The sequence below is a fragment of the Diadema antillarum genome, unplaced genomic scaffold (genome assembly GCF_040938485.1).
Source record: "Diadema antillarum isolate AM-2024a unplaced genomic scaffold, OU_Dant_1.0 seq00000217_RagTag, whole genome shotgun sequence".
In the NCBI taxonomy this organism is placed as follows: domain Eukaryota; kingdom Metazoa; phylum Echinodermata; class Echinoidea; order Diadematoida; family Diadematidae; genus Diadema; species Diadema antillarum.
The window spans coordinates 1492806-1517500 of record NW_027271272.1 but is presented as its reverse complement, the minus strand read 5'-3'; the positions used below and the strand labels follow the sequence as shown (position 1 = coordinate 1517500).

General features: G+C 41.5%; 2 protein-coding genes across 2 annotated transcripts in view; one reads left to right on the top strand and one right to left on the bottom strand.

Annotated features, from left to right (window-relative positions):
- Nucleotides 1-6027, bottom strand: part of LOC139729081 (uncharacterized) — a 19824-nt gene extending 13797 nt beyond the window's left edge. The window contains exons 1-6 of the mRNA XM_071640005.1: nt 5742-6027; nt 5315-5463; nt 4073-4467; nt 3509-3754; nt 2395-2722; nt 1792-1949 (exon numbers count right to left, since the gene is read on the bottom strand). Coding sequence (XP_071496106.1) covers nt 1792-1949; nt 2395-2722; nt 3509-3754; nt 4073-4467; nt 5315-5463; nt 5742-5962 — 1497 coding nt within the window. The 5' untranslated portion in view covers nt 5963-6027. The remainder of the gene's footprint in view (nt 1-1791; nt 1950-2394; nt 2723-3508; nt 3755-4072; nt 4468-5314; nt 5464-5741) is intronic.
- Nucleotides 6028-17796: 11769 nt separating this feature from the next.
- LOC139729050 (cytochrome P450 2J4-like) lies at nt 17797-23218 on the top strand. The gene is made up of 5 exons (XM_071639975.1): nt 17797-18031; nt 20305-20456; nt 20736-21346; nt 21963-22290; nt 23007-23218. The coding sequence occupies exons 1-5, from the start codon at nt 17805-17807 to the stop codon at nt 23183-23185; spliced, it is 1497 nt and encodes a 498-aa protein (XP_071496076.1). The 5' UTR covers nt 17797-17804; the 3' UTR covers nt 23186-23218.
- The last annotated feature ends 1477 nt before the right edge of the window (nt 23219-24695 follow it).

Sequence of the window (24695 nt, the reverse complement as noted above, 5' to 3'; positions counted from 1 at the left end):
TATCTGCATCTCAAACATTGCTCCCATTCACGTCTGCAGCATTTTCTAGAGAATGATGATAAGTATGCTCATCGCTTCCATTGCAAATTACATAATTGGAAGTGGCAGGAAACAGTATAACCATGGTAACTATAAAGGTTCCCTCTTACATCGCATGTCGTACAATTGCCTACTCTTAAAACAGAATTCACTTAGTTTCTTAGCGGCAGCTTTGATGAATTTATTCCCACCATACTAATCCTTGTCAATGTAAAATAACCTAGCTCCGTATAGGTCAAATATATATGGGGCGCCAAACGCCAACATCATCACGTACAAATTTCGTTTATCTAGACTTTTATGACGTGATAAATTGACTACTAAAATTTCAGCCTAAACTTGAGAATAGGAAGCACACTTTGCCCTAGAGTACATTATTGTACCAGCCTCTAAATTTGTACAGTCTCTGGTCATGAAAGTGCCCATATCAATCTTCTTCTAGGCCCTAACTTGCTAAGCTGTTAAAATGGCCCTGCAGTGTAAGTGTAGATGTTGACCTCTATTGATGCCTTTTTGGTGTTTGCATAGCCCTGTCGCTAGATACTTCATGAACATATTTTATGCATCATATACTATTTGTTGCTACGTCAAAAATTTGTCAAAAGTATTAGCATGAAAAATAGCACATGATGCTATTGTAAGAGCAGGTAGTAATACACGTAGTAATGAATGAAAAGGCACACAACTGTGTCTATATACTGTTCACCTCAAGTGCTACAGGAGGATGACGTCATCTAAACCAGTGACTCTACTACATATCTAAATTGATATCATACGTTTGTAAAAAAAAAAAAAATGTACCCAGGCAAAGGTTCCAATGTCTGTAAAGAGGAATTGATATTGCCTGCATAGTCTGTGTAAATTGGAAGATGGACTAAATGACATTGAATCGTGATTTTACTTTGGCATTGTGACGTTTCAGAAAAAAAAAATAGTTGCATAATCTTAAGACTATCCACAAATATCTCCTTGGAGCATTATCGTTTGGATGGTAAAATGAAATAATATTGGACTTCAAAGCGTATTAGAGGAATAGCTTCGAAATCAGAACAATCATATTAGCTAGAAGACGGGTGTAAAACACTTGCAATAGATAGACAAGAAAGCATTGCCTGGTCTGGAATTTTCAAAATCGTGTTCATTAAGTCATAACTGTGACATCCTGTGTTTAAGAAGATGTAAATTTCTTTCCCTTTCTACGAGACTGTGAGTCTAGTTTAAGTAGCAGTAACATACAAGGAAATGATAACTCACGTTGTCTACGTTACCTAAAGTTTAGCTGATTTATTCGTCATGCTGGCACCAACCATTTTTACTTTCAAATTGGTTTTGCTCACATTACTCACTGCATTAAATCTACCGATATCAAAAAGAAAAATATAAAAACACACATGTAATTAGTAATACTGTATTATGGCAGCAAGCATACACTAATCATAATTAATGAATAAACGTTTCTGCAACATCAAACAAATAGATGTTTCTGCTGCAACAAAATTCTACACATGGAATCATTCTTGATATCATATTCGCATTTTTGAAAAAAGTATTTTAGAACGAAATATTTCAGGATTATGGGGCATTGTAAAATATTCTCAGCAGTATTCTCGAACTATGGTGAAGCTTGTAAGTTAAACCATAGTTCATTCATTGCCAATCCCCGATTCCTTGCATGAATATCGATATTTTTATTCCAATATCGAAATCACAAAGTAGGCCCACTACCCGGCGCTATCGCCTATCGGCGATCACTTTGAACAGCTTGGGTGTCAGAGTGCCGAGGCAGTGATCCCAGCTGTAATCGGCAGTCTGGCCGTCTGGCATTCTGAACTTGAAGCGCTGAAGGAGAGAGGTAGCAAAGAGGAAAAACTCCATCCGGGCCAGCTGCTCTCCAAGGCAAACTCGTCGCCCTGGTAACAGAGAGGGATAAAACGATATACACCACAATACAGATAGCAGATGGACGTGAGCGGTGGGAAGGGGGAGGGGATGGACAATGTACATTGCGTATCTCGTTTGTAGTGAAACAAATGAATATGCAGCAATCTATTTAGAGTGAAGAATGCCCTGCGTCCGGTCCAACGATGATTGATAGAGCAGATTGATAATTAACGCAAGGTAATTATGATGGTCGTTGGGTCTTTAATGTTTGTTTCTTTGTTTCTGGTTTTGCTTTGTTTTGTTTTTTCATTGTAATAACTCAACTTACTCCCCCCCCCCCCTTTTTAATCTGCTAAAGCTGTCAAATTTAGGATGCGTGGTGATTTTCCTGCAGATATGTTTAGAACTTGCTTAGTTTTCAACAGTCACCAAATTACAGTCAAAGTGTGAGAGAAGACTTGTGGCGGAACTCACCTGCTCCGAAAACTGTAAAGGCATCAGTCTTGATAACCTCAGACTCGCTCTCATTCAGGAAGCGCTTGGGATTAAACGCTTCCGGGTCGTCCCAGAGTGTCGGGTCAAGGTGAATTGCCAGGATGTTGATCATCATCTCCGAGTTTTTTGGTATCGTATGACCTCTGACCTGGATGTCTGTGGCGTTTATGTGGGGCACCCCCAGCGGTGCGACTGGGCGAAAGCGAAGTACCTCCAGCAGCGTCGCGTCAGTGTAGGGCATGTCCTTCTTGTCTGAGAAGCGCGGCGATCTTTCTCGTCCAATGACGCTGTCAATTTCGTCGGTCATCTGTGACGTCAAGGTGACCCATTGAGTGAGTGACAGTCAATATGCATGTTTAAAACAGGCGCAGCTTGTTGATATGGATGATTAGTATACTTCTATGACGTAACGATCCTTTCGCTTTATGGCAAACGAAAGAAGATACTGTGCTTGACTTAATACTCTAGCATATTAAATAGCAAATCGAATCCTGTAGCATACGTTTAAGTATACCTAAGTGTGTAGGTCACATGCATCTATGGAAAACCAAATCTATATGCATGTTCAACAAGATCAACTTCCTAAAGAGAATTACATCTCATCATCCACTCAAATAAACTGTGACAGATAATCAATATTCCAAAATATAGTTTTGAGCTGTGGCAAAATTTGTGTACGTGTTATAATTTCATTCACACCTTTGAAACTATCAGAAGAAATTCACTTCATTATAGGATGGAATCAAAATTTATGCCTGTCACTCAAAAAATTTCGCTAGTAGGATTTCTTCAGATCTCGAAGATGGAAAAAGCATCCGTGCAATTTTGCTTTGCATCACAGTAAAATTCCTGAAGGACAAATAATTTCTGAACAGATCGAAGATAAGTATGAGAGGAAAAAAAATTAACGTGTCAGGCGTCATATCAGAAGATACAATCACTGAACCAGTGCCAGTTAGTGATAGATGCGCAAGGTTCATTTGCGCGCAAAGAGATTAACCCTAACATCTCTTTGTTTGCTCGCAATCTGATTTGTCGTGCCGTTAGGTACCAGCTCCCTCGAAAGATCAAAGCTCAATCTATTTCAGCTTACCCGCTGTTGGATGTCGGGATTTCCCGCCAAGCAAAGCAGCAACCACAGCAGCGACGACGACGTCGTCTCCGTGCCCGCCAGGAAGAGATCGAAGACACACGTCCACACGTAGTCGTCGTCGAGGTGACATTTCTCGCCCGCTTTCTTCTCCCGTTGAATCTCGGCCAAGTAGGTGTCGATGATGTCGCGAATGTCGCTGGGGTCAAAGGTCGCACGGTGCTCGTCGAGCTCCTTGTTGATAAAATTCTGGTTTGGGGTCATAAGTAAGCACACAGATCATATAGAAATATAACTACCCAGACAATTAGGACGACTTCTGATAGCAACTGAAAGTGAGAAGTCGATCATCAATTAATAGTCATGTTCAGCCGCCAGACACTCAACACTTCAACCTTTTGTGGTGAGGATGCGCTTTCGTTAGTGGTTTTTCCTGTCAGTCTGTTTTTTATCCTTGTTTTGTTTTGTTTAGTTTTCATGCTAAAAGCATGTCTCTCTTAAAAGTAGATATTCTGAAGAGAAAACTCGTTCGTTGAATGATGCACTTTATCGTCAACGTCCACTGACCTTGATACCAATCACGTTGTCTCTTGGCTCACGAAAGAACGATGTCTTCATGACGGCCGGAATCCTCCCCAAGAGTTCCCTGATGATCGGATTGATATCCGAGCCGGAGGTCATCTTCCGGAGCCTAAAGATCATGTCCTGGAAGACGGGGTCGTCGTAGTCGAACCTCCGGCCGAAGGTGACGGCGCAGATGATGTTGGAGACGGCGGAGTTGAGCAGCGCGACCGCGTCGAAGGGCTTGCCGTCGAGAGCATCGACCGCTTCGCACAGCATGTCGGCCTCCTCGACGATGCGTTCCTCGATGCCGCGCTTGCCCATGCCGAAGTTGCGAAGGGCGGAGAGAGTAAACCGCCGGATCTCTTGCCATGGTTCGCCATCGCTGAATATGATTCCACCTGAAGAAGGAGTAGTATTCACGTATACGATTCAAACCACTGACGTGAACATACTAACAAGGTTGAGCTTGCTATGCATATGGTTTCAGAAGCCATATTCTTATTTCACCCACTTAATCATAACAAGTGCACTTCAGTTTCGGCTTTCATTGATTTTTATGACATTGCAACTTTAAGTGTACAGTGTAATATTTTATCATCTGCTTGCAGGGCTTGCAGAGAGAAAAGGTCAACATCGTCTAGCTCATGTTGGCCAATATAAATCGGTGTTTTCGTCTTTGGTGAAATAATTCGTAAAAACCTATTTGCACAGGTGCAAACATGGAGCTGTTTTTCACATTTTCTACAAAGGACTGGTATCTGTCCTCTTTTATTCTCTGTATGGGTTAATTTGTTGTTGTTGTTAATTTTTACTCTTCATGCCCCGAAATTGCTCCACGACAAACGGCAAAAGTATGTAACGATTCTTCTTTTGGTTTTTTTCCGCATTCAACATCATACCACCATTGCACCATATTATTTCTTGGCATCTGCAAGACCCTGTTGACTTGCTACACGGACGATTGACACGAAAGCGTGAAACAAATGTTCATTAATGTTGACAATATTATTGATCACAGAAGCCGAGCACTAACCGGTAAAAGGCCACCTCACTCTATACGACATTCGGTCGCACGGCTGACCGACTTTGGATCCGAAATAAAATACAATAGCCTCAGAATAAACGCGCTAGCTTAATGTTAATTCAGATCCAAAGTCGGTCAGTCGTGCGACCGAAAGTCGTAGTGTGCGGTGGTCTGAAGTTGCCAGAGAAGGGCGACAGGAAGTAAGCCTGATTTCCCCCTACCTGTGTATCCCATGAGGCTGAAAAAGGGCGGGATCTCACGATTCGACGTCACGTCAGCCTGCTTGACCATTAGGTCCTTGACCAGAGCAGGACTGGCGATGAGGATCAGGACTCGCTTTCCCACTTGAAGGCAGGCCAGATCGCCATACCTGACATCAAGGATACAAAATCTTCCATTTATATGATATTATGTACAAATATGCTTTGATAATAATTAGAGTGTATATCATATTATATCATATCATATCGTACTACATTACATTATATTATATTTCATTATATTAATGTAAGGATCACATTAATAATCATCACATCACAGATGCTTATCTCAGTGAATCAACAAACCAAAATGCCTGTTGGTATACAAACGACCTTTTTCTGCCCATGAGCAAAGTGGAATTACGAGCTGGTATATTGCAGCCCTTACCTCCTGTTGACCATAACCACACGTCCGAAGCGATTCTTGGACGGGAAAAGCGCCATCAGTGCATCAAACGGGTAAGGTATGGCCGGAGGTCCGGGAGGAAGGTTGTAGTACGACTTCCGGTTTGACCGCAGAAACCAGAAGATTGCCAAGCAGATGGTCACGGCGGTCACGATATTGACGATCCCCACGTACTGGACCAGACTCAGCAACGTCGCCGCCATATTGCTTATCTATACCTGATGGGTAGTTCGTATAATCAGTCCAGCGAAAACCCGTCATAAATGGATGAATCTGACGAAGTGATAGTGAGAAAATCTTGGAGTGACATGAAATCTGAGAATAAAATATTCACACACACTGAATAATGATCGTCTTCCTACGATGTCCTTCTATCTCTGCCATTGTATAAGACAGCTAGAATTGACTGATTCGATATCCACATCCCTGCAACTTAACTGGTCATCGGACCTGGCTCATTTTTTTTTTCATAATATCTGGCTTATTTGTTCCTTGAATTTCTCTTGAATATCCACTCATCGCATAATTTTCGTCTTTTACTGTATACTCATGAGTAAAGCAGAGACACGGAAAAAAAAAACCCGTGAAGATACGGATATTCTTTTCTTTATTATTCATTCACGGGATTTAAAAAAAAAAGCGTGCAGTAATGTTTAATTCCATCGATATCAGAATACAACATACGCAGTCTACTGATTACTCAGTAGTATAAGATGCATACCTGCCCTGCACTTAACAGTTTGTTACTTTATCAGCACTTAGGGTGGTGAGGCATGTTTGAGGGAAAATAAGTCATGAAAGAAAATGAGAAATGCTTAAGCCTGAAAAAAAAAACAGAAAAAAAACACCAGAAAGATTAAGAAAACGTAAAAAAAAGGAAAGAAAAAAAAAACCCGGAAATAAACGGATGTAAAAAAAAAAACAACAACAACCCCGCGAACCTTTGACCTGCCTTCCGGTCTTTGCTCCCACTCTTTATCACGTGATTGTTTTCATTCATGGCACGAGTAGACGAGTAGTGTAATAGAATGTAATGGACCCATGCACGCGCTACTACACGCACGAACCAGCTTTGATTATTTACAAAGTCGTTACATTTAGACAGGTTACATCACTGGAAAGAATCTCCATTCAAGGTTGATCATGGTGATGTACATTGCACAGGAAAAACAATTGTAATTAGACCTATCAATACAAACAGCGGTGCCAATATATTCACATAAAAACATACACCCACATAGTCATGCACCTACAAAGTATAGACCGTAGATCCCGGCGGTAGATGTATGTGATAATCATGTGAAGTAAAATTGCATTGTACATGCGTCTACATCATTATGCATTATATATGATTATGTGTACGTGTGTGTTTTTGTGTGTGCTCTCTCTTCCCTATTCATCTAATCTTCATATAAAACCAGGTAATTTTTTTTATATCAAGGAAATAGAAGGGTACTCCTATAGTATTGACACCCCATCCCCATACATAGATCGAATCTAAGCAGTGAAAATTAGTAGGCCTACAGAATACTGTGGCTATTACAATGACCTGCCGCTTAATTAATCACACGAGGTTCTTTCGTAGCCCCTGGGAGTAGGCTGTCTTCCGCATACAGGTGTATTTCATTTATACCTCAACTGACGATATAAGATAATGGTGGTTGTATAACTGGTAGGCCTACTAGCCTTGAAGGTTTTAGAGCCACACAAAGCATGCACAAGGCATGCCTACATCACATGCACTTGCAATGCGTATTAACAGCCAAGCCAAGTTCACCAGCGTTCAACTGCAAGAATACAAAAGCACTTCCGTTGTATAATGTGCGATACGTATTACGTTTGCAGTACTCACCGACTGCTGATTACAGCCCCTTGTTTTCCTCAGCGTTCCAAGATGAACCCAAGCTATTTTTTAAGCGTATCGTTTCTCGGATGGGCTCAGCTTTACATAGCGATCAATAGGAACACTGCACGCTGTCACGGTTGTGAGGTGCTATTTTAAAGAAGATACAGTTTAACTATCTGGGTAAGAATACGTAAATGCTGCTGCATTAATATGCCAATGTTCTGCAGGTGTGATTGAGTGAGTGTGAAGCTTGCAAGGCTCGAACGCCGAATGTAAATGACATCAGTCGTGACCCTTGCCAAATTGCTTTGCCAACGTCTCGGGTTATTTGAGGAAGTACGTGTTTCACAGACAGCATTGATCCTTTGTTACGGACGTCTTGCACTTTTTTGTCATCCCCGATCGATCCGTTTCTGGGTTCTTGTACACAATAGCTTGAAGCAAAAATACGGACCTAGATAATTCTGTTTTAATTTTTGTTTAGTCCATCTTCTCTATCCTGCAATGTGTTTATAAGTATAATATACATGTATGTGTGCGTGTATGTGATGTGTGTGTGCGTAGACAGGCAAAAAGAGAGAACTACAGTCTGTGATGGATGACCTATTATTATGCGTATAAAGATTATGTTACGATAGATGCCAAATAAGGAAGACGTTGAGTCCATTGTCACCCCATATACCCTTTCATATTACACCCCACCTCATCCAACAAAACTAGTAGGCCCTACCCCTTCACCCCCCCCCCCCTTCTCCCTGGCAAGCCTTTTTTCGCATGCTGTCTCGTGATTGATTGTTTACAGACTGGCAGAATGTAAACATCAGGAAATCACGTGAAAATGAGACATCGTGAATGCACGAAATACCCTTATGTGTGAACAGGTCGTAGTCATGACAAAAGAGTGCAGTTTGTCACTGGCCTTGGTACGTGCATACAGGGAAAAGCTATTAATGGACGTGACGTTATAATAGCAACAATAAAGATATACATTACGAGATCAATGCCTAGTTTGATAAAGTATCCGATATCATGAAGTTGATTGAATTCCTAGCTCTCTTTATCTCTCTCCTTTTTTTTTCTTCTTGCTCTCTCTCTCTCTCTCTCTCTCTCTCTCTCGAGGTATTTGGCCATGTACGCACACACACATACACACACACACACACTTTATTGAACATTTAAATGTGTTGATATACATGTATAATATATATATTTGTATTTATATGTTCACATACACTAAGATAGTAGTATCGAGCTTTGATATAAATTCATTAGTGCGTTTGTGTGTGTATGCATGTGTGTGTGTGCTTCAAAGTCGCACACAGCCGAAATCTCTTAGTCTATTATAGCTACTACTTCTAGGCTCTTCTGCCAAACAGCGATCCGATTAAGGACTACATACACATGGTGTCACCGCAAATCTTTCTTCCTCATTTACTTCACCATGCAAACCTTCAAACAACACATATAGCTACTTCTTTTTCACATAAATTCTGGCTAGAAATTGAGGAAAGTTCTTTTCGGTGAATTTTTGTGGCGTTATAAGATGTTCAGCCAGCAAGAGAGAGAGAGAGAGAGAGAGAGAGAGAGAGAGAGAGAGAGAGAGGGCAAGAGGTATGTCTATGCCCGGCGACAATGAATACGGGAAATAGTAACTTTTCCCTATAATCCTCCAACTCCCCTCCCCATCACCGAATCACCCAAAATCCATTCCTCACCTGGCGCCATCTCAGGCGTACTTCCGAACGACTTCGTCCAGAGTAACGCCTAAACACTCCCCCCCCCCCCCCTCCCGCGAGTAGGGATCGATTATTTTTTTTCCCCACCTTAATTGGGCAAGGACATAACTTCGCCAAACAGAGCCTATTATAACCAAGGCATACCTCTTTGTTATAACCAAGGAGGTATACTAGGCGATCCTTGCCTATAGTACCTCGTTGGTATAACCAGGGAGGTGCTAACAGCACCTCCCTGCTATAACCAAGGAGCTTCAAACACAGTGTGCGAACCATGGAGCCATAAACGAAAATGAGAGGGCACTCAATAAAATGTGCCCCAAGTAGCTCCATGGTATAACCATGGAGTAGCTCCATGGTACTGCACGCGTGAATAGCTACGGGGTACTACATTGTTTAAAATCACCGATGAGCTAATCAGCACAGTCACAAGCGAGACAGTGCTCAGATGCTGATCCTAAATACTGTGCGTTTTTATAATAAGAGCACAGTTCCTGCTTCAGATATAATACTAACGGTAAGTCTTTCTCGTATAATAGTTTGTGGATGATCTATAGGCATTGTGGGGAGCAATTCTAACATCTGGATATTATTGTACTATTTCCCTCTGTCTATATCCTTTGAGATGTTTTGTGTCAAACCAAGGCGGTACTAGTACCTTCTTGGTCAAACGCAGAAAGATGATATAAGCATAGACCACGTAACGGGTGCGACTCCAAGGTCTATTACAACACGATATCTCTCTGTTCATAGTGTGAATACGCAATCATCAAATGGTACAACCGCATCGCCGAGTCAACATGGAAACAGCCAGATGACTCGCATTTTTCGTAGGTACAGTGTATTATTCACCATTAACCTTGTCTTCGCAGCTATATATAGATCTCTATGGCTTCTATCCTAATTCAACGTACCGCTGTTCGCACTTGATGGAAAAAAGCGCAATTATTAAATGTAAACAATCAGCTGAATGCGTACGTATTTAGGGTGTGGGCACCGCTGTGTAGCCATACATCAGTTCTAGCGCATAAGCACATTCGTCCTAGATTTTGAATAGACCTGTATGTCTGTTTCAATTATCAAACGATACGACACTTGACTAAGCTTAACATGAACCATTAATTGCCGTTGCAATAAGAGTCTCCATTGGTAAGCTCATGGCTGACGAAATAGCATGTGATTTTTGACTCACGAATGGGGATGTGCTACAGTGTAGGCCCTATTTACTGAGTGGTATATTGCACCTGTAGCTTTTCCTATTCGCTGCAACGTGTCCAGAGAGGTAACGCTTTAGCAAGTGTTTGCTTTCCAGCCTCAGGGGGAGCTTGAACAGGAAAAGCTGAGAAAAAGATCTTGAAGGATAAATTTCTGGTTATAGGACCGTCTCAACTCGTGTATGTGTACGTTCAATCGGTGATATTTTGGGAAAGCATGACGTAAAGTTCCACGTGTATGCCAATGACTCCTAAGCACGCCAAGAAATTTAAAATCTGTTCTAGCCGAACTGAAAGACTGTACTTCTATAGTGTATTCCAACAACAAGTGTTTATCAATAAACTTCAACATAATCAAGAGCAGACTAAATCTTTATTGATAATAAGTTATCATCTCCAAATCCTCGATAATGTCGTCATTTTTTTTTCAGCAACATAAGACTATAATCTATACGTATATTGACCCCAATATAGTTATATTTACCCATCACCCTTTGTACGAAATCTTGTGTAGATTATTTTTGATAAGTTCATGAAAATGGATGAAAACTTTACATTAATATATCTATCACTTAACACCTGTCATCTTTTCCGTAGTTTATGTATTATATAGCTTCATTCGATAAAGATGCGTGCTGTTACGGCCTTAGCTATTACTGCAGCGCATTATCTTATATATCTCTCTCTCAAAGGCATCACAATAAAAAAAAAACATGCATGGTTCAACTTCAATCCCTGCAAAACAAAGCTATTCAGACTTGTCTATACATTACTTCTGAAACACACCATTCCCCCTTGGTATTACTCAGTTATATACTGACTGAGAATCCCCCAAAGATTTCAGTGTAAAATACATGTGTAAACCTTTGTTTTTAAATCTATCACAAAGAAACCCACGATACATTAATAGACTTGTCCATAGTCATGAACTTACGTACACTTAAAAACACAATCTGCTACATAGAATATCCTAGATCATTCCGAAGACACGTAAAACGGATGGAAATGATTGTTTTCATCCATTGCCCCTATAAACTTTGGAATTATCCTTTACTCTTCCAGTTGAATCATCCAATAATATTGTGCCAAGGCATTTGAAATTCCATTCATTTGAGTAATGTTATATAATGTTTCACTGTTATTTCTGTCTGTGAGTATGTTGTAAGCGTGTCATAAGTAAGTTGTTATTTACGTGTAGGCACATATCATATAAAGCGCTGTGTACCCTTTGGAAAAGATGTCACAAAGTATGTTTGTCCTCGTTGGTGTCTTGAAACCCTTGAACAATGTGCTATGTGTTTCGGTTCTGAAGTTCTGTTTTGCAAATGCTAATTATCTGTTATGCATCTGTTGCCTTGATGAAAGGTAATACAATGTCTGCAAATAACACGAGAAGACTTGATGCTCATATAGGGGCATAGTTCGTGGCTATGTTATCAAATTCAAAACTGAATTCTTATTTGTTTAGGTGCCGCAATTTTGTGCGATTTTAGCGTTTATTGGTGAGCATTAACATATTAAACGACAGTCTACTAATGGACATGTACGAAATAAGAACTCGGCTCCAACGTAGGCTGCGAGTCCCTATGAATAGCTGTAGTCGAACACGTCACGTACTATTCTAGTACAATGTATTAGCAACGGATGAGTATGTATATTCACATTCTTCTTTTTCTTTAATTCGTTGTTCATTCGTTGGCGTGACCTTTAATAAGAAGCGAAGTCTTTTATCCGGTAAGATTAAGGATTTCTTTGATCCAGTGAACGTGGTGAAGGATTGCTCCCATCCGGGAATATTGTAGGCCTTGCTGCAAACGTATACGAATTGTAAGACTGCACAGCCTTTATGTACCCGCGCAAAAATAGAGAAAATAAATAACAAACTACAAAATAATCGAAGAGAATAGGAAAGGAATTGGATCTCTTGGGGGATTTTACTATCTGTGTACTTTTAGCTTGAGTCAAGATGACGATGTTCTGTTTACCGGGTACGCATACAATGAAGGGAAGCTATAAACAGACACGAATTCTTTGTTTTCACAGTATAAAATAGCCGATTGATCAAATAGAAATGTCAGTGCCTCGAAGTTTAATTGGCATCTGGTGTGCAGCGACTGTTATAAAAGCGTAGCAGGGATTCGGCTGTCAAAATGTGCCAATGTCGCTGCATAACGAAGTTGCATGCTCATTGAGCAAATTAATATTGCGCGCGTGACACCCGAACAGGTTCAAATACAGTGTACTGTATTTGTGCTATACGCTTGAGGCTACGAGCCCATTCTCTTCTTGAAGATTGTTGTTATAGCAATGGGCGGGAGCCCAAACTTTAGGTGATACAATATGCTGGTTGTTGACAGCAATAGCAATGCACACACACACACACACACACACACACACACACACATACACGTACATACACGCACACACGCACACACGCACACTTGACTCTCGGAACACCCAAAAAGTCAATTCGAAACAAAGGCACCACCATTATTACGAAACAATGTTGCTGAATTAATTTCGAATTAATATTTTAAAGCATTTTTTACCATTTGCACATGAAACAAAAACCCAGGGGTGGTATTCTGAGGTCGTAATTAAGTCTGTAATTAACTTCGTGATTAAGTCGTGAAGTTAATAGGCCCTTAATCATGGGCAAAATCGGTATTCTGAGGACGTAATTAAGGTATGATTAAGTCCCCTGTAATTATCTTAGGTCCCTCCCATCTAATTGTTATTCCATCCAATCAGACGCGTTGTTAGAAGCCAAAATGATGATTACACGCGCAAATATGCCCTCAATGCGCGCTCCTCCACGCCCCCTGTCATTACAACCCAAGAGCTCCGTGCGCACACTCCGGTATTTGATTACAACCCCTCACCTACGCACGCGAAGATCTCAACCTCTTTGCTCACATAAAATGACAAAATTCCTCGAAGATCGGCTATATTTCTTTTTTTCTCTGAATTCTACGGATACCATGATAACAAGATTCAACCGCTCCTCGGTTAAGGAAGACGGTAAGCATCGTTGTGGCAGAGAAAACACGATGTAATGCGTGATATCGGAGTAGTTAATGACACTCTTTGGTATCATTAAGTTTTCCATTAACTTTCATACTTAATTACACCCTCAGAATACCGATTCGTAATTAACTCTGTGATTAAGTCCTCTCAGAGGTGCACGCGCATTGATATGCGCAAGCGTGTAAGCCTTTCCCACCAAAACGCTTGTTGCTATGGTAGTTAATATACCCCCTACTTAATCATGCTCTCAGAATACCAATTCGGTAATTAAGTGCTAATCAGACACTTAATTAGCTCTCAGAATACGGCCCCTGCTGTAGTGCTTCAAAATAGCTCCAAAATGTGAGTTTGGTATATAAACAATCAATGTAAAATCAGTATAATCGATGTTAAGTATCGCAAAATATGCAATATGTGAACAATGGAATTTCTAAGATAACCGTCTCCATAAAAGTTATGGTTTATTGAGAAAAATAGTGATATCTCCTAATATTTTCGGCTTTATTGCGAAATTTTTATATTGTAGGATGTTTTGTGACATAACTGACCCACACGTGTGAATCAAATTTTTTAGATCACTCCTCCCAATCATGCCAATGGTGAACCATATCGTTAAAGAGAAATATTCTTGCTTCAGCAAAGACTAATGAAAATATATTTACAATGATATAAGTCTTAATTGCATTTTCCATCTGTAAAAGATTGTTGGATATTATAGCCCGTATTCAGCTGCACCAGATATAGTCTTTCCCGGTAAGCAGTTTTATTTTTTGCTGCCATAATGAAAAATACACTTTAACAATAAGAATCAAAAATATATATTTGGTTTGGTTTTTATTGTTCCATATTCCACATTTCAACAAATACATAAACATAAACATCACAATACAAAAGCCTGGATGAATTGTCAAGTACAGCCGCTACATAGAAGCATTGCTTGTAGGGTGTAGATTCCCAGATGCAGATGTGAGATTATTTCTTACTTGGTATATGTAATTAAAGGGGAATACTAAAGAAATAAAATTATATATGAAGTCAAAGAGTAGGACACATAGAACAATTTGTCGTTTACATAGTTTAGAATGGCCTTTTTGAAGTGGAGTTAGAGGATATTGAAAATTTACACCTGTCACCCCCCTGAAATCTAGGTCACAGTGTAAATTTCGAGGCTTTGCTGATGACGTCATGGGATGAAAGGAATCGCGCAAGGTCTCGAGCGCCGCAGGCCCCCGCGCGCATAATGCATGCATTGTATCATACAAGTTGTTGTACATAGTATTTGCATACAAAGTTTGGGAAGTTTGTTTTTCGATAATGCACGACATCGTACGTTAAGGCCATGCAGTGGTGATCAGGATGATTTTTTGGTGGAATTTGAATGTGGGAGCAATGATGAACTGAGTGATACAGTATACACTAGTGATGACAACGATGATGAAACTAGTGGTGAAGTTGGAGAGATAGATGTTGCTGACGAGCCGCACGGTGGTACGGCGGGGCGCAGGAGGGAGACCCTACGGGCGAGCTAGTGGGGAAGGCCCAGGGCGGTCCGGTTGAAGCGGACGGACTTAGTGGAGATTGGCAGTACGACTGTACGAGCCCTTGCCACACGGCAGGCCAGGGGACAATGTTGGTGACGCAGGACCAATGCCAGGTAGACTTCAAAATTTAGATGGGTAGAGTTTTTTTTTTTTTTTTTTTTTTTTATTCTGAACTGAAAATGAACCGAGCTTAGTGCTGACGTGATCTCGTACTTCAGAGCAGCAGTAGACCTAATTGAACACAGCCCAGTCGCTGTAAGTAGCGCAGCGTCTGGTCGGGCTACGTATTTATCTTATCACATCACACTTCTAACTATACACAGCCCAGTCGCTGTACGTAGGTACGTCGCGACAGGTATTTGCACAGCGTACTTACAACGTCTGGTCGGGCTAGAAACTCACTACGTATACTCCCGTTCACAGCTCATCAGCATTCTGTCTAGCTAGGAGTATCTACATTGTAGGTACCCTCACAAATTCACTGCACGATCCATTCATTACTTCACCGAGTCCATCAAAGTTTTATCACTATCGATGAAAATCGCAGTGCTCTGTATCGTTTATTTTATCACCAGATAGGCCGGCCGGCCTAGTCAAGACTTCGACTAGCCGATGCCCGCGCATTTATTGCGTGATATCTAGTATTAGCGATCCACGCACGCCGAATGTTTCGCGAGTTTGTTTGTTTGTTTGTTTTTTCGCCAATTTCACGAACCTGGTGCTTTCTGCGAATTTAAAAACACTAGAAAATATTAACTCTCTTTCCGTATATATTTCCCCCTTCCGTAGTGTACTCCACAACCACGAATTTAAGCACTCGCGAAATTATTGGTAAGTCCCGATTCGCGAAAAGATAGACTCGCTAAATACATGTACACTGTATATGGCGTACACAGCTGTAGTACAGTGACTACCGAGGAACTGCTGATATAATACATTGTACGTACCAAAGAGGTACGCGGAGGCTACTGCACTGCGACATACGCGGCCGGTGATGGGCGCATGCATTTGACTGATCGACTACGAAGCACCATCGTACAGGCACTAGGCCTGACAGCTTCTGTATTCGTGGCCTAAATAACACGTAACAGACTCTATTTAAACGAGGAAATGTGTGATTTCACAGGAGACTTGAAGTAGAAAACAATTTTATTTCATTTTTTGTGACATTCTGATAAAAAATGTCTTGGAATTTCGGGGTATGAGCCTCGACATCACGCTCTCATCGAGAGCATACATAGGTAAGCTTAGGCTGTTGTGTGATACTTCCGGGTTTGCCTTTCATCCCATGACGTCATGGACACGCCCCCCAAAATAACCACGGATCTTCCGATTGAGCATGATTCAGGATACAATTTTTCTAAGCAGTCGTTCTCCAAAACGCAATTTTCTAAATGGATGAATTAAAGGCCGCTGTGTTTAACATGCTCTATTCTTGAAATGGGGGAATAATCCAACAAAATATGCATTTTCTTTAGTATTCTGCTTTAAAGGAATGATAATTTGTGAATTTGAGAAATATAAACGCCGAAAAGTAAAAAGAAAAAGAAAAAACAAAGAAAACAATGTCCGCGGCACAAGACTTCTTGAGAGTTGCGTGATCACCCGAGCGAGGTATAAGTCAGATGTAGTGTACAATAGCAGAGATACCAAATGTGTACAAAGGAAGTTCAGGAGATAATACAGAAATCACGAGCATGGCACATGTTACATAATCGATAATGTCAGTAATGTGAAGTATGAACAGAGAATGTCAAGGAGGATTGAAGAATAGCTATAGATATAAATTCAGAAAAACTAGTTTAAGTTTATGCTTTATTGAATAAAGAGACTGAGATTGGATATATATGTTTAAGGACACTCTAGAATAATTGGTAATATTAATTACTTGTTTATAATCTAGGTTCCTCTCCCAAGAAAAGTTATGAAATTACACAAATCTCGTTTGAGATGAATTCACACAAACTATAATGAATTGAAAGAGAGAAAAGCGGAGCACGATTACGCTGGAATATCAAACAAAAAGGAGGCGAATGCATTCCTTCCAATACATTTGCTTTTCATGGCAGCAATTTTTGAGCCGAAGTTCCAGTGATAAACATAGTCCTTGTATTGAAAATGATAATGATAAGGTCTTATTAATTATCCTGGGTAGCCTCTTCAGTGTTGCCACTGCTCTTATACCAGAGGGCCCGGCAGTTGTTATAACCTTAGCTGGGCCAGGTACATACCCTGTTTTATATACACCTTGATCGAGAGGGACATCATGGGTAAAAACATCTTGTCCAATAAGCACTGGGCGGGATTCGAACTCGGGTCCCCGGATTGGGAGTTAGGAGTCTTATCCACTATGTCATAGCGCCTTCTCGATTATTTATCTATTTATCCAGGGAGCTGAAGATAAAAGCGTTGAAGAAGATATCGACCGTTCTAAACCTATAATCTATACTTACAGTAAGTGTTGTTTTTTCTTTCTCGTCCTTCCTTCTCACTTTTTAAATCTTTTCCAGTCACCCTCAGGTTCACCCATGATGTATTGATGTGTATTGATAACTCTCTGCTACTGCTGTTTACACCTTGATATCTCTACATTCATGTATTTTTGCAATCTGTCTGTGTTGATTCCAGCGACTACCTAGAGTAGTTATAACAACCATCGACTGAACCTTGACATCATTCTTAACATGGCCAGCTTCTTCGTCGATGTCGCATCCGACGTTGGATACAGCAGTATAATCTTGGGCGTGGTAGTCAGTCTCCTCCTCATGCTGATCATGCGGAAACAGACGGGATCGAAACTGCTGAACCTCCCTCCTGGGCCCATCAAGATCCCTTGGCCTCTCCACTATCTTACGGGTCTCGCCCGTCTGTTCCAGAACCCCATCGAACTCATCAGGAAACTCAACGAGGAGTAAGTATACGCCGTGGAACATAGACGAGACAATGCAATCTGACCCTTGACATAGGGGTCAAAGGTCTAAAGCTCACAGAAGTCAGCGAGTTCCGGGCAAGGAGCTTTTCCCCTGTGGAGAGGAGAAAAATCTCATTGGTTCAGGGGTAGAGATGGATATGCAATGTGGATGGACTAAAGATGGAGTTTATAACGAGTGTGTGGTGGAGAGGGAAAAAAAAATCTTTTGCTTCCGACCTGTTCACCTATTGACCGATTCGGGTTCGTTGAGGGCAGCAGACATTTTACGGCACAGGGCGCAGCCATAGTGGGTGTATCGGTGTGTATCAGCCGACCCCCCCCCCCCCTGCTCTCCCCCACCCCCGGGCAACATGTTTATCACGCACTTGTAACAAAGGTTCGCGCACTAGCAAGCATTTGCGCACTCAGTACGAGACGCCCATTGGCTAAAGCAGTTTTTCATTCTGCGCGCGTGCTAATGTAGGGAGAGGGGTGGGGGAGTGCGGAGGGGGGGTCGGATGCTACACCCAGTATGGCTGCGCCTATGCTAAAAATACACATGCACAGAATCGGTCAATATCTTCATGGTCGGACATCCGGGTATTTTGCGTGTCACGGGGTCATGGGTAGCGGTGGAGTGAAAACAAACAGTCGCATGAGCCTGGAGTGGTAAACGCTGTACGTGTTTTCTGCCGGGGCGCCCCGCGAGCATAGCGCTAGCGCAAGCTGTACTACTGTAGCTGTGCGGGCGGCAGGATTAGGCCCTAGGCCTACCCTAAATTAGGCCCTACCCTAAGCCTACTACAGTACTAACGTTACGCCTGTAGACCTACCTGAAGTTTCTATGAGGTACTAAGTAAGCGTAGATATCGGGGTAGGGCCTACTCAAAGAGGTTCTACTGCACATCTGGCCATTTTGTCGGGTCGTTGATCCAGAGTCCTGTCGCGATTTCATACGGGCACAGGTCCTGTCCGACTGCCTTCAACTTGGCAAAATACCGGGACCGATCGATCGACAGGATCCAGATTTTTAGAATATTGCTGGCAAGACATGATGCATGTATCTCATGAATGATGGAACAAATTACAAAATGAATATGAAAAACAGTCCCCATGTCTGCGTAGAGTTGCACATAAATTATACGCGTCGCACATGCACAGCATGCAGTATGCGCATTATGCAGGCTTAGCGCTTGCAAGCTGTTTGTTTTCACTCCAGTCAACCGGAAGTGACGTGTAGCCGACCGCAAGAATAGCGTTTCATTCCTTTCAAGCACTTTCGAGTGCTTATTGGCAGTTTATATAGCGCGAACAAGTCGAAAAATAGAGATATAAGTTTGGTGAATAAGAGAACTTAACAGTGGCGCATTCACTGTTTCATTCACAAGTTTTTTTTTTCTTTTTTTGGTCTGTATTAGGTAATAACCCTCAATGTATCATCCCTGCGATGCCTATATATAGGACTTACTCAGATTTATTGTGGTAAAGGAAGGCAGGTAGCAAAATTGTTGTGATGAATAAGCAAATTCTACCATATCCGGCGTCTTCACTGGACTGGAGTCGGAACAGTCTTATGATATTTGATCTACATTTGCAGGTATCTCCTGTTATAGGATCTGTGTTTCTGACTACTGACTACAACCTCTCACGCGAGTGAAACATAATGTTAACATGCGCCTCAAATATATACATATGAATAAATTCGATTTGAAAATTTTTTTTTTTCTCATGCTTCACTCTGCCCAAATCATGAACGTACACTTGTCACGCTGGATAGAATGCATCTCTTCTCTTTTACCTTCAGGTACAGATTTTTTTCCCCTCGCTTGTGCTTATCCGAGACAGTAAGTGATAACAAATTTGTATTAATGCACTGGGAAGCAGGAATAGTGTAGAAAAGTACGTGAGCTTAGATGGAAGAGGATCAACGGGCATTTTTTCAAAGACGCATTGAACTCAGGGGAAGCAGTCAATAGTGTGCTGTTGTGGGGGAGGGGGGGGGGGGGCAAACGAGCTTAGCCCATTGCCAAACAGCTACAGTAATGAAATTAGTGGTTTTTTTTCTCCCGTATGTGACATCATTCACAAGAAAATGTCTATTATAATCTACCACCCCAGACATACGGGTTATTAAATGCAGTGGACGAGTTTGTCTAAGTTCAAATTGGTGAATCCATATGCAGCAGAATGTTTGATGGGTTTAAATCAAAACAAAGGGGAGGTGGAGAACATTTGCAACTAAAAAGTGTTGCATTTTTCCCGTCCATCACTAGGTACGGTGACATAGTCTATTTATCCAACGGAGATGAGGACTACGTGTTCCTGGCCAGTCTGGAGTTGGTGAAGGACGTTTTGATCAGACGGGCAGACGTCAGTAGTGAAAGAGAGGAATTCTGGGAGTTAAAGGCTGTAACAAACTATAAAGGTATGATCAATAGCTTGTTGGGAATGCTTTTCATTTTTCGAGATTAATTCTGGCTATACAAAGCAATCTTGTTCTCTTTCGATCTCGAAAAAGGACAGTATTGGTGAAAGATATTTACGGTAGGGACAATGATAATGATTAAATACTTGATGGTGATGAATATGATGATCTTATTCAAAGATGTGCATATGACCAAAGTGTGAATACAGTTTCGACTTACTGTACTTTTGGACGACTATCACCCTTCTCGTGTACTCATGACCTGTGCTTCTATTTCAGGTGGAATCATATTTTCCAATGGCCAAGAATGGGTTGACCACCGTCGATTCGGGCTGGCAGCGCTCCGTAACTTCGGCATGGGCAAGAAGAGCTTACAGCACAGCATCAATCAGGAGGCCCACATTCTGGCCGAGACCATGGCAGGTTACAACGGCTCTCCCCTTAACCCCGCCCTCGTGCTCAACAACGCTATTTCCAACATCATCTGCGCCATCACTTTCGGGCACCGCTTCGAGTACTCCGATCCGAAGTTCAAGGAGATGATTAGGCGGATCAACTACTTCGTGGCCGAGGACCCAGGTGTCCTGTCCAACCTGCCTGTCTTCTTCATGAACGAGCGGCGAAGAAACCTCCTTGAAGTCAAGAAGCACCTGCAGGACGAGATCCGGGAGCACGAGAAGAACTTTGACCCCAATGACGTCAGAGACGTCATCGACATGTACCTGTTGGAGGTACAGCGTGCCCAGGAATTCGGAGAGAAGAGCGAGTTTGGGATGGAGAAGGCGTGGGCGCTGGTATTCGATCTCTTCCTGGCTGGAACGGAGACTACGTCGACGACACTGCTGTGGGCATTTCTCTTCATCGCTGGGTATCCTGAAATCCAAGAGAAGGTGAGAAAGTTTAGGGCTGTTTCACTCCAGTAACACGAGCTTCTTCTGAAGATTGATGGCAGGTCCAATACGTTGTACTGTGCACGCTTTAACTGACCGAAGAGAATTTGTGTAGGCGTTAATGTCTGCGTTCCGTTAGAGATTCATGAAAGATCATACTGACCGAGGACATCGATGAAGACCACGAATTAGAAGTCAGACTTGGAAGAGCAAGTTAGACGAAGGATTCCAATTTTAGAATAGTACGAATCAGTCGCAGGGTGCAGCAGCGCCCTTTAACTTTTAGGAGAATTCCTTTATTCAATCAACAATATTCTACACATTCAAAAATGGAATAACCCTTGGACCCTTCCCCTGACTCTTACCTTAACCCTACTCCTGAACCAAATCCTAACCCTATTAAACCCAAACTCTATTTAGCCGGGGGGGGGGGGGGGTGGTAATTGCCCTCGGGGATAATTGCCCTGCTACGCATGTACTCCCCTTTCAGGGAATGCAACCATGAAGGTATTTCCTTTGTCACGTAATAGGGTTTATCATGCCATTATTTGTTGCTGCGTGAAATTGACATTGTATTTTTTTTTTTTGGAAATGCCACCACTTTGTTTCGTCGCAGATTTTATCTGAAATTAATGACGTTGTTGGCCACTCGAGGACACCCGAGTATGAGGATCGCACCAGTATGCCTTACACAGAGGCCACCTTAATGGAGGTGTTACGGTTCCGCCCCATCGCACCCAGTGGAGTCCCACATCGATGCACGATGGACATTAAGGTCCGCGAATACGTCATTCCGAAGGGCACCAACATCGGGATCAACATACTCTACATCCACCACGACCCCAAAATTTGGGGTGACCCGGAAGTGTTCCGACCAGAGCGCTTCCTGTCAGAAGACGGCAAGGAAGTCGTCAAGCACGAAGCGTATTTACCGTTCGGTGTTGGTGAGTTTTACTGAATATGATTATGTTGGTTTTTTGAAGGGTTATATACCTGCTTTCATCCCATCTCTTCATGTATTGGTTTTGATGGTGCAATGCAATCCAAAGAAATATAGTAAAATCAAACAAGCTGGTTAATTACAGAAGATTTGATCCGGAGAGTAGGGCTTTACTAGGATAGCTTGTTTTGTTTTCCTGCTGTTGTCTATGTCCAGCAAGTACTTTCACCGCTCATTTCATCACTGTACATGATTTCTATTTTCTTCACTGTTCAAAATTTCTATTTATCACCCATTACTTCTATGGAATCTTTGCATGTCAGGCAATCATCATCTTCCTTTTTGTTTGGAACCGATGAAGCTTCTCTAATATTGAGTAACTTCAGATTCTTTGTACATGGTATTTAGCAATACATTGTTCATACTGAATAGTATTCTGCTATGGAAAAAACCCCTATCATGCACTTTAAACCGTTCCATCATGAAATAGTCATGAAGATTAGTGGCACTAATTGTATATATCAGTTCAGAATGTCGACGGTAGACAGCAAATATGGCAAATTTGCTTTAGCCAAAGATCAATGACTACAGTGTAATTCAATCAGCTATAGTCGATCTATTCTTTTCCGTTCTCATCGTCGTCATGGTTTCATCGTCGGCATCAATGTCGTCATCGCCATGATGGGACTGATGTCTTGACCATTTCAAATCTGTTTTCAGCTCGTCGGGTGTGTCTAGGTGAGCAGTTGGCCAAGATGGAAATGTTCCTCTTCTTCACGAACGTCCTCCAGCGATTCAAGGTTACCTTTCCCCCCGGCACTGTCCCAGACTATGGCTTTGGTCATCGCCTCACCACGCTCCTGCCCAAGACCTACGAAATCATTCTTGAGGAGCGCTGAGCGAGCTATTCCGTTGAGTTGTTGCTCTGCAAAATAGACAAAGAAGAAAGGAAAACACATTGTTGGAGTTTTCGGAAGTACCAAATGTTTGCGGTCGTACAATTCTGGCACATTCATCTTGCTTTAAGTAGTAATCTTTTTATTCTAGAGTAAGATTTTATAGCTCTCAAAGTCGTATGTCATACAAGGTGTACACATTTATACAAATACATGTAACTTTTTATACGATAACGTTCCAGGGTTTAGCAAGACCTATGAGTTAGTGACGAGGTATAGATAATAGCAACTTTCCCCAGAACAATTTATAGCAAACTGACTACTGTATCTACCAAGGGTATGACGCAGATCTACTTCGAGGGAAAGTCACTATTCATGCCTCTGAATGCTCACAGTTTCCTCGAGCCGAAAAAAAACAAACATTGTAGGATTGTTCTTTGTTTTGTTTTGTTTTGTTTGTGGCTCGCAATTCCGTACTGAGAGTATGAAATTTTGGCCAGAAACAACACTGGATGTTCACAAGGTCCTGGAAATTACGAATTTTACAAAATTATGTAAATCATTACTTCAAATAGCTTCACGTTAAACCCTTTCAAAACAGTTCGTATAGCGTGTCGTAAAATAGCATTATAATTCCGGACACGATTTTCATAATGGAATAATCGACGTTCTTTTGTCCTTGCACCAGAATCACGCAATTCATACCCAGGAGTCACCGTACACATTCCTACCGAGCGGACGCCTAAGAGAAAATCTGCAAATGAGGATCAAATTTCGTATTGTACGGTAAAACGTCTAACACGAACATTTCGAACAATCACCCGATAAGATCTTGTGACATTCGACATCTTCTAAATTTGAGGTGAAATGTGAATGTCCTAACATCTCTACATGTTTATGTCGCATTTGTGGTGATTTTGGCCCATACAACGCTCGATAATAGAAAGTCCCGCGTGTATTGAATTTCATTATTATGCAGTGATTACCATTCACCATTACCAGGAATTACAATGTTGTCCGGTAATACCACCTTGTATGATATATCCACAGTGCTTATTTGTTTTATATTCCTCACGAGTACCAATCCTCAGAGAAACATGGAAGGAGGGGCAATGTCTTTCTATGATCTAGACAAGATACTGGCGTAACCTTCCTTGGGAACAGAAGACAACTATTGTACCAAGTTTCGTACGGAATCGAGGATTCATATTATCCCAACAAACACATAACGTTTTAGAACGTTTCATGAACGTTTTTTGTTTGTTTCTTTGCATTTTAGGTTCCATACGATGGACGTTACAAAACTTTTTTACTATGTCTGCTACGTCGTCTTCATTTATAAACGTCCACAAAACGTTTTTATTACGTCTGCTACGTTTTCGTAGCAAAACATAGTAATTTTTTCTTCTTTCTTTCGAAATAATGATACAGTTATAGTAATTTTATCTATTTTGTAAAACATATCATTGTGTGTGTGCTCTATTTAAATACTGTATATTGTTTTGGGTTGAAC

Excerpts from the sequence above, each read along its gene's own strand:
- LOC139729050 (XM_071639975.1), top strand. The coding sequence starts at position 17,805 with ATGGCCAGCTTCTTCGTCGATGTCGCATCCGACGTTGGATACAGCAGT. Across the intron at positions 20,457-20,735 it reads GGCTGTAACAAACTATAAAG|GTGGAATCATATTTTCCAAT; the intron begins GTATGATCAATA and ends CTTCTATTTCAG. Across the intron at positions 21,347-21,962 it reads ATCCTGAAATCCAAGAGAAG|ATTTTATCTGAAATTAATGA; the intron begins GTGAGAAAGTTT and ends GTTTCGTCGCAG.